The sequence below is a fragment of the Phaseolus vulgaris genome, chromosome 7 (assembly GCF_000499845.2).
Source record: "Phaseolus vulgaris cultivar G19833 chromosome 7, P. vulgaris v2.0, whole genome shotgun sequence".
NCBI classification, from domain to species: Eukaryota; Viridiplantae; Streptophyta; class Magnoliopsida; order Fabales; family Fabaceae; genus Phaseolus; species Phaseolus vulgaris.
In genome coordinates, this window is record NC_023753.2 from 32266107 (window position 1) to 32276274 (window position 10168).

Consider the following 10168-nt stretch of genomic DNA (forward strand, 5'->3'; position numbering starts at 1 on the left):
TAAGAATCTACAATAAAGTTTGAATTGTGGCATAAAAGTAGGGCTGGATTTGGATTGTCTAGTTACAAGTATGAAGGAGTTTTAGTATTTGCTATGTCGGAGTTTTGGTAATAAACAAACCTGTTTCCGATATTTTAGTATTTGTTATGACTGATTTTCCCGAAATACATTGGTTCTGAGTTCGATACTGTCCTACACTGTAGGGCTGGCACCATCAATTTGATTAATAGAAAACTTAACATGGCTTAAACATAATTAAAAAATTGTTGATGCATTTTCTTTTCTTTAGAATCTATGTGGACTCTCTACGGGTTGCTACTCTGTAAGTCTCATCTCTTTTCTCTGAAGAGTAATCTATTATATAGCAGTATGAAAACATCATGATTTCTTTATAGCAATTATGTACAAAATGCTTAAATTTCTTAAATTCTTAGTTATGCATTATTTTGGCTTTCATACGTACTTGTAGTGGAAATGCCAAGTTCTTCAGAGCTTAATGGATGTGTAGTCCGTAGCAAGCAATACCACTCATAATCTTATACTCATCTTCTTAATAGAATTTTGATCCACCTCCTGTCAGTCTATAATGCATTTAAATAAAAAGAACGTATAACAACTTATATTGCTTTGCTGAAAAATTAGGGTATTACGATTAAAAAAAATCCAGCGTTAGCAATATTCTAGGAGTATTTCAAGCAATTTTATTGATAGAAAATACATGAGTTCAATTCCGTTTCCATTTTGTTACAACTTTTGTAATTCAATCTTGGTGAATGCCATTTTCTGTATACATTTCTCAGGAACATGAAGATACGGCTCAAGAAACGTAGTAGATTTCGAAGATCCCAATGAATCACCCGTAATAGTCTACAAGTGATAGGCTGTCATTTCAAACATAAGCAAACTTTTAGAACTATGTATTTCCAAATATTTAGTGGATTAGTAATATTCATACCCAAACTACAAGTAATGGACACCATAAGTATGTTCTTCTACACCTCTCCCATATGTAAGAAAACAACCATGGGAAACTGAAATTCAGAGTGCTAAAGAATATATTGGAAAAAAATAAAATAAAACCAAAGCATTCATTACAAATGCTACTTCAGAAGGCTAAGATTCTTACAGAAGTAGATGCTTCCGTTAGATGGTCAGATTTCCTCTAAAACAACCCTTCACCTGCCAGCATATATATTTATTATTGTCAGGTATAACACCAGTCAATAAACTTCGATCTTAATGTTAAAAGCAATATTGTTGTGATTATGGATGTAAATGAGACAAGTCAAACCTAGTTATTTGAAGTTCAAGTTTGGCTTGTGAAAAACATTAGTTATTCAACTTTGGCTTGTGAAAAAAATAAAAATTATTCTAGTTTGGCTTATTTACTCAAAAAAATCTAACCAAATTTGAGATGAACTTATTTACAAAAAAAATAAGTTTGAAATTGCCTTGCTTAGCTTATTTTCAACTGAATTTTTTTTATGATTTTTTTCTTAAATTATTTTACAACTTTATTAATTTAGTATTTAGTAAAGATGTTAAATATTAGATGATAATCTACAAATAGAAACATATGCTGGAGATGTGGCATGGAATTCAAACATATTATAGACTAGTACATTTTCATAATCCATTAAATAAAAAATTCTAAACTTGCAAACACAACTTCAAAAATTAATATTAATGCTTGACAAATTTCAGCTGATTTCCATAATGAATATATAAATAAAGGCTAGTAAAATCTCCATCATCAAATTAAACAAACAAGTTATTCACATGTTGTCAATGTCGAGTTTGCAAAGATAGACTTGACTCGTTCTAATAATTGAATTCAATCTCAATCTAAAGATTGTTGTTTATTTCATTAACAACCAAACAAAGTTTCATTGAGCATTTAACAAGTTGAACTCGAATAGTTGACTAATAGCTCAACTCATTTACCCTAGTCATAAACGTAATTAAATTCTGAAAATGGTTACCAATTTTGTAGAAACAACTATTTCCAACATGTCATTATTTGCATCTATAGTTAAAAGTACTTACGCAATTCATCCAAGGAAGTTTTGTCAATGCTCTCTCCACTCTTGATGAGGCGAATTCTCCCTAAAGAGATAAAATAGAAAGTGACAATATGCCAACAAGTTTGAAAAATTAAGAATTAAAAAGAAACACTAACATCAATTTCAGTGGGTTTAGAATAGAATCCTTTAACACTAAAAGTAAAAAAAAGAAATGCACTGCTCGCTGTCTCCTTTTAAACAAAGGTAAAATCTTCCTTTCCATGCAAAGAAAGTATATTTGGGCCAGAAGTTCTATTGCATGAAATTGCAACAAAGCATTTTGTCCACAAATTAAATAAGCTTAAGGTTGAAGATAAAGGAACAATGGTTCTACAATGATTAGGTTTAACATTGATGACAAGAAGCTAGTCAAAATTGGGTTCAGCTTAAGTTTTGGATAGTAATTTTCCCCAAGAAAAAAAAACTTTGGTTTTTAAATTTAACTCAAGTTTAATATCCCTTGTGAAGGCAGAAGCAAATTAGTGCACACATAAATGTTGTCAACGTTTCTAACCTAGCAGGAGGCATAAAAGGAACCCATACAATGTCCACAAGAGAGAACTTAATGTCCGTTTGTTTTTCATAAAATCTATGAGAAAAAAATATTCATATAAATCGTCATACCATCACGACGAACACATATCTCTGGAATGCTTTTAACTTCGCCATTGATGCTATCATTATAAACTCTAGTCTCAATGTCACCTTCAATATAAACTGAACAGCTGCATTTAAACTTCAAGATTGAGTCTGGAACTTTTAAACAATTTAAATAAAATATTCTCTTGTACAAATACTTACTTTTTAAAGAGTTTCTGTACTGCATAGGCCCCCAGCATATCATTATGAACAGCAATCCGATGCCATTGAGCAGGCTTTGGCAAATCCTTTGGGCCAATTCTCTGGTCAAACATGCCCCCTGTCCCAACTGTAAAGATGGTTACATTTTTACCATTCCTCAGTATCTTCTGTACAGGGGACTGGCCAACTTTGCCACAAATAATTGCCTGCTTAAAATGGCTACCACGTTGGTCAAATTACTTGTCAGGTGAAACATGTAAACATTACATAAATTGCCAGTTTAAGCTTAAGAACATCAGCAAACATAAATCTTGTTCGTTAAACTTTCTTCTGTTTAAAGTCTCAAGCTGTGTAGTGATGTCTTTCTATTGGCTCCAGCATGACTATTGTGTATTCAATTCATACAAACTTGTCCAACTACTGGCTATGATAATAAATAAATAAAAACTAAACCCCTCTTAAATCCTAGTATTGCAAAAACTTTTACTCAGTCATAAATTGAGTTCACATGTAAGTTTTCTGATGTTACAAAATCAAAATTCATTCCAAGAGATGTTGATATCAACAATCCATCAATTAACAACGTCTAGTACCTTGTGCACGCCACGAAACCCCCAACCCCTCTTGGGATCCACACCTTGCAGTTGTAGCTCGGGCCTTCCGCCAAGAAAATCATCAAATCCTTCATCCAATTCTTCGTTCTTCGGTTCACCATTATGATGTGAAGGCAGATCATCCACACCTCCAGATGGAGACGTCGAGTACCATAACGTTCCGCTCCTCGACACACCACCTGATTTATACCAACAAAGCTAGCTAAGCATCACACATCTTGCTATGCATACACATGTAATATATTATGTCAACGACAATGAAATATAATCTTAGCCAGCAAGTGTTCGACGAAATTCTCCCGTGAAAAAAAGAAGAATATAGCCAGCGCATACATATTTAGTGAACGAAACGCATACACAGAGTAGAGCAGAACCACATTTATTTATGTTATAGGTTACGAAGAAAACTGAAAGAAAGAACCGAACCGAGGGAAGATGAGGTCAGAGCAGAGACTCGGAGATGCTTCGCAAGCCTCACCGCCACAGAATTCATTTCCGGCAGCAACCTTCTAAGGTGAACCACTGCAAGGGTTTAACCAAATACTCCTTCCTGTAAAAAACGTTGTGGGTTTATGCTATTGGGCTCACTCTAAATGGGCCCGGCCCAAAAAAGGGTTAAATTATTAATTTGTTGTGTTAATTTTTTCAAATTATACTTAAAAATCATCTATTATAGTTCTTATAATACATGTTGTTATTAATAGTAAGATTGTTAAAAGAAATGTTTAACCTTATTTTATACTCCTTATAGTTAAAGTATTGTCTCCATTAAATTTTGTCATTTTGCTTAACTTTAATCAACATTTAAGAACAGTTCCATTAGAACCGGTCTTAGTGTTTATAAATTAACATGGTAGAAACTAAAAGGGGAAAAGAAAGTGGCCTTACATGGTTGAAGGGTGGCCGCAGCACGAACATTCCCACTCCCACGTTACCGTTAAATTTTGGCACCCACTAAGCCCACGTTATTAGTGGTACCTTCTAGGTTGGTTCAACCTGTAACCGTTATCTCCTACTTCACTCCTTGCAGGGCCGTCAGTACTTAGGGATTAAGATTTCCAAGTCACCAAAATGCAGAGAAAGTTTTGCTCTCTTGTCAAAGACAAAGGCAATGGTAGTGCTGGTGGCAGCGATAACGGGGGTGCAAGGTTTACGTGTGGAACTCAATTCTCCAGAAAATCAGTTGGGTCGGCATTCTCTTGTATGCTTGCAAACAAGGGACCACCTGGCAAGCATGCTTCCAAACTGAAGAAAAAAAAGGCTTTTGGTGACTCGGGAAACGGAAAAGCGTGGCATACCAATGGAAAGGCATCATGTGGGGAGGAACCGGTTGAAGTTGCATTTTCTCAGCTTCTTGCACTTGAGGAGACTGATCGATCAGGTGAAGGAAAGCAGAACAGCAAGGATAGGCAAGATGTGAAAATGAAGCTTCCTTTGTTGAGTTTTCTATACAAGAAGAAAGGATGGAACAATTTCACGAAGGCCAGATTTAGTATTGATGAGAATGGTGATAGCAAAAATGTTATCAGGCTCGGCCAAGCGAGGAGGAAATTAAACTTACGCCACTTGTTCAGGATTCCCTCCAAAATTCTGCTCTTTCGCCTCAAGTTGAAGTTGACAAAATTTCAGATTAAAAAGAAAGCGACAGAGCAGTTTGAACAAGACGCCGGTGATGATGAAAATGAAGATAGAGAACTATGCAAGAAGAGGATTCTCATGGGAGGGAGATGCAGGCCGTTGAGTTCGCCAGGTTACAAAGAGATGTATAGTAATTCCTGGACAAGGGCACAACCCTGATCTTTTCTTTTTCTATACTTCTTTTCAAATAGTCTTTAGAGATATTTCGTTTTTTTTTTCTTGGTTAATATCGTTAACAAAATTTCGTATTTTGACCTTTAGAATGTCTTCTTTTGTATCTGGTAATCAATATTGCAATCTTAATCTTCTTTATTTCTCCTTTGCAAAGAAACGTTACACTTTTCATTTCGTCAATAAAGAGCAACGCCTTTTTTGTCAAACAATTAGCAATACACCGAAGCCATGCCCGTAACAACTTGCGTAGGGAGTTGGAATTTAATTACTAATTTTCCATTGCAATTTGAAGGGGCACGTAAAATTCTTTATTTCATATGTTTTACTATTAAATCACCTGAAATTTAAAATTACCCCCAAAATCCACAAATGAATGCTAGCGGTATTTAATCCATAAATTTGATTAAGACAAGGCTGCTAAAAGTTTCTGTGGTGAAAATTCATACCAGAGGCTCTGGACATGGTCTCATTCAAATAAAAACAATCAAAAGCAGGCTATGGACATGTACAAGTTCGAGCTGGCGCAGCAACAGAAATACACGTATGTAACAAACTAGTCCTTTTGACTGGATAACTGCCACTCGGGGATGCACACGGAAAGCAAGCAGCATCTAGAGCCACAAGGTGGTAACATGGCATTTACAACCTTTAGTTTTTGGATCTTCAGTGGTAACATGTCACAATGCCCAGATCAGACCTTCAGTGGTTTCAAACCCAGGGCTGCTCGGAGCTTGTTCGCTTCTGCAATCTCAGGATCTGGGTGGTCAGTTCCATCATCCTTCTTTTCTTTCTTTTCTCTCTTCTCCTTCTTCTTCTTAGGCTCACCATCCTCAAGTCCATCTCCGTGTCTTCTAGGGCTTACAGTACTTCTAGCATGTCTCTTTCTGTAGTCACCACCATCATGTTCCTTGCGATCCCTGCTCCTACTTCGACTCCTTGAGTGGCTCCTTCGCCTTCCACGGTCACGATCCCTCTCTCTTCGCTCCCGTTCCCTACCCTCTCTCTCACGACCATAATCTTTTTCATCCCTTAGACGATATCGATCCCTGTCTCTCTCCCTATCTCTGTCCCTCTCTCTATCTCGACCTCGTCCCCGCTCCCGATCATAATCTCTATCATAGTCACGGTCCCTAAGAAATAACATCCAAAACCAATCAAAACGTGATCTTTTGATGAGCCAAGAATCACAACTGACAAAACACGTCCATTTTATACTTCATGAAAATTCAGTACTTCATTACAAGATCAGAAAGAGGAAACCCATATCAGATAACCAAAAAATAATGCACTTTAATGATCTGTGTAAAATTTGAAGGCACATGACAACAGTGAATAAACCAGAATGTCTAGTAACCTGTGCTTTAACTACGAGCATCAATTAAACCACACCACCGCTCAAATGAATGCACACATGTCACGGGTTCTTAAAATGACAGTATAATCACCACCTCATAACATAATGCTTCCAACACAAAAAACATGCACGCAATTCAGTTTCAAATAGTTCATTCAAATGTGGACGATTGGGATTGGGATCCAAACTAACATGCTGAAGACAAAGATTAACCCGTGACATTTTCATAATAAAGCTCAAAGATTGATGGACCAACGATAGAGCTTCAGATGATATTCTTTCTAAAGGTATCTCTTATAATGGTAATTTCATAGTGAAAAGGCAAAGCATACGGGGACAACATATCAAAGGTGTGGAAACGATTAGCTGTATTAAGTTATTAACCAATTTGACAATCAAGAAAACTAACATTTTCAGTTAAAAATGAAAAGATGATTCAATAAACATGAGTAAACTAAACTCTTCAATATAAGATAATATTTGTCAAGAACCATCAACCCATGCAACATAACTGTTTGACCCATCATACTTCTCACTGCACACTGTCAATGCAGAGAAACCTGGCAGGATCATTGAATCTTACTATAGGAAGCTGTTGTATACCACAGATAGCTCTGAATGCCAGAGTGGAAATAGAAGTGTAACCTTGCACAAATTCAAAAACAGCTTCCAGCATAATCTATTCCTTTGTTGTAAAAAAAGTCAACGTTTTCCTAGAATCACGTTATTTAAAAAAAATTTAATTGATTCGAGTCTTTAGACCCAGCAGCCGTGATACACCCCCTACACTACCAGAGAAGTTGATGAAAAGTTTTTCAATGACGAGACTCACATCTACATTAATTCACGCAAAACAGTTGGAAAGACAGAACAGTACCTGTATCTATGACTATCACGCCTTCTGTCCTTATCTCTTTCCCTTGCTGGGCTTCGCCCACGATAATAATCCTACAAATCATTCAATAATTATATCAAAACATAATAACTACTTGCATTTATTTAACATAAAAAAAATTAAGAGTGGAGAATATATCTCATGACTGAGAAAAAGGAAAGGGAAGTACCTTCTCATAGGCCCTATCTTCAATCTCGTCAACAGGCTGGTCATTATCCTCTTTCTCTTCTTCCTCCTCAAAATCTTCTTCAAGTGCACTTCGTCTAGGTTCCAGTGAATCCAAAGATTCAAGAGTCCACCTATAGCAAACAGAAGACCAGAACTATACATCTTAACACCGCAAAATCTCTAGTAATCTCTAACAATTTCACAGTTCCAAAAAATGTTAACTAAAATACATCATCATAAAGACGGAAATGTGCTCAAAGCTCAATTAGAAATAAAGAGTAGAAACATTTTAAAAGAGAAAGAAAAACCGAGAAGATACCTTTTCTTGACGCGAGGCAAAGCAATGTCACAGGAATAATCTTTTGTGAGAAGTTCATCGATGACCTCATCCACATGCGTCAATGTAAACTCTGCAAACCAAGAGCAACACTTTAGTTTAACAAGCGAGCTAGTAATTGATAAAATCAACAGAGTATGAACGAACGAGAATTGACATGAAACCCACGTCCATCAGAAGACTTTTGCCGGAGTTTGCGATAGTCATTGTACAAGGGTTCGAGGTAGCGGTAGACGTCAATGTCCGATCCAGTGAGACGCAAGTAAAACGCGCCGAGTATCCTAACGTATTTGTAATCCTCGTTCTTGATGAACTCGATGACGATTTCTTTCTCCGGCTGAATCTGGAGCATCTTCATGACGAGGCACATGAAAGGCGTAGGTTTTCGGTTTCCACCGTAGGTTCCGCCGAGGTGGTCGATCTCCATGGCCTTGTCCACCAACGTCTCCGCCGTTAACCCAAAACATTGCTCCTTCCAGTACGTGTTCTGATAAATCTTTGATCGGAGAATCTTCTCCACCAGGTTCTGAGGGTTCGTCCCTCTTATACTCTTCGCTGCTGGGTCCGTGCGATTCGCCATCGATTACGCACAAATGCACCGTCGCTGGAATTCAATAGCACAAACCCAAACCCAAACCCTAACCCTAATCCTTTTCAGGATCAGGTCCAGTACCAAGAAAGACTGATGGCATGGAGGAGTATACTTTTATTATTTATGTTAATTATAATTTACTTTTATTTCAATATAGTGCCTTTCGTTTACGTTACTATTTCCAAAACATTAGAAAAATTTTCAGGATTGGGCATTTGGTCTAGTGGTATGATTCTCGCTTAGGGTGCGAGAGGTCCCGAGTTCAATTCTCGGAATGCCCCTATTATCTTTTCTTTTTCAGTACTTTAATTGAATTAAACAAGTTTAAGTACTGTCCTAAAGGTTTTTTTTATTTTGGATTATAATAAAATATTCATTGATCCATATTTTTATCTTTAAAAAACTTTTGAACAAAAAACTTGATTCATTTTAATCAATTTGATTAAAACTCAATTCAATATATCTATAAATACTTTTTTCATGCATGGGTTCACCCATCTATAAAGATATTAGAAAAATCTAATTATATTGTTTTAAATTTAAGAAAAAAAATAAAAACCAAAATCTTAAGTATACACTTTCAAAATATTCTAATATTGATGTGAGGGTCCATCCAATTTTCAAAAATAGTTTATCCATAAAATTAAATAAATAGATTGAATTCAATTACTTTTTTATATTTTTGTAATTGGTAAATATCTAATATTAATTATGACTGTTTTGAAACATGCTACTGGAATTAGGGATGAAAATTGTATAATGGAACAATATTTTATTATTTCATCCCATTTTTAAAAGAAAAAATTTATCTTCATCTTCGTTAACATTATACCTAATGACATGATTTTTTTTATCTCATCATCATTCTCATGTTATACTTGTATTTATGTCTTTATTATTTTTAATTTACTTAATTTTATTTTTTTTTTAAAATATATATATATATATATAATATTATCAATAATTCAATGTAAAAATATACACATTTAATATTTATAAACACTTGAAATTGAAATATTCTCATATGAAAAAATGTCAATAAATAAAAATATTAAAAAAATAGAAACAATCAAATATGTGCTCTAAAAATATTTTATATAATAAAATAAAAAAAAATTCTGAATAAAAATTATTTGACATCATTTTTTACACAACGACTTCTCATCTCTCCAATCCTCATTGAGTCGGTTTCGATCTATTGTTCTTGATCTATGATATGGTACCTGCAAAAAAAACTTTGACGCTTGAGTCAGATGTATTTGTATGATCAAATGTTCATTATCTTTCATTTTAAGGGTGTCTGTCTATTTATAATTTTGTCATGAACTCATACCTCTAAGGGATTATGCTCGCCTCATAAAGACTCATGTTGTCTTAATTACATTTTTAGAAGATAATTTAAATTTTACCAATCATTGATCTTGTATATCTATATTATTAAGTAGAAAAACATTGTGACACGATAAGTCATGAGAAAAAGAAACTAGATAGAGAAAAAAAATACTTTAAGAATTTGAGTAAACTTTGTGAAT

At 34.9% G+C, this 10168-nt stretch overlaps 2 protein-coding genes and 1 non-coding gene across 4 annotated transcripts; 1 reads left to right on the top strand and 2 right to left on the bottom strand.

The window, feature by feature from the left end:
* Positions 1 to 678: 678 nt before the first annotated feature.
* Positions 679 to 5363, bottom strand: LOC137830061 (single-stranded DNA-binding protein, mitochondrial). 2 transcript variants are annotated; one of them, XM_068637158.1, is made up of 8 exons: positions 4367 to 5363; positions 3905 to 4028; positions 3458 to 3657; positions 2865 to 3070; positions 2688 to 2788; positions 2047 to 2106; positions 1127 to 1179; positions 679 to 881 (listed from the first exon to the last, which is right to left on the bottom strand). In XM_068637158.1, the coding sequence occupies exons 2-7, from the start codon at positions 3969 to 3971 to the stop codon at positions 1163 to 1165; spliced, it is 651 nt and encodes a 216-aa protein (XP_068493259.1). In that variant the 5' UTR covers positions 3972 to 4028; positions 4367 to 5363; the 3' UTR covers positions 679 to 881; positions 1127 to 1162. The 2 variants fall into 2 exon arrangements, with proteins under 2 accessions (XP_068493259.1, XP_068493260.1); XM_068637159.1 differs by having other exon boundaries at positions 2865 to 3083; positions 4367 to 4651.
* A 304-nt stretch (positions 5364 to 5667) lies between these two features.
* Positions 5668 to 8761, bottom strand: LOC137830060 (pre-mRNA-splicing factor 38). The gene is made up of 5 exons (XM_068637157.1): positions 8213 to 8761; positions 8027 to 8117; positions 7709 to 7838; positions 7522 to 7592; positions 5668 to 6420 (listed from the first exon to the last, which is right to left on the bottom strand). Exons 1-5 carry the CDS (start codon positions 8622 to 8624, stop codon positions 5982 to 5984), a joined length of 1143 nt encoding a protein of 380 aa, XP_068493258.1. The 5' UTR covers positions 8625 to 8761; the 3' UTR covers positions 5668 to 5981.
* Positions 8762 to 8845: 84 nt separating this feature from the next.
* TRNAP-AGG (transfer RNA proline (anticodon AGG)) lies at positions 8846 to 8917 on the top strand. Its single transcript has one exon. It is a non-coding gene; the product is annotated as a tRNA-Pro (tRNA).
* The last annotated feature ends 1251 nt before the right edge of the window (positions 8918 to 10168 follow it).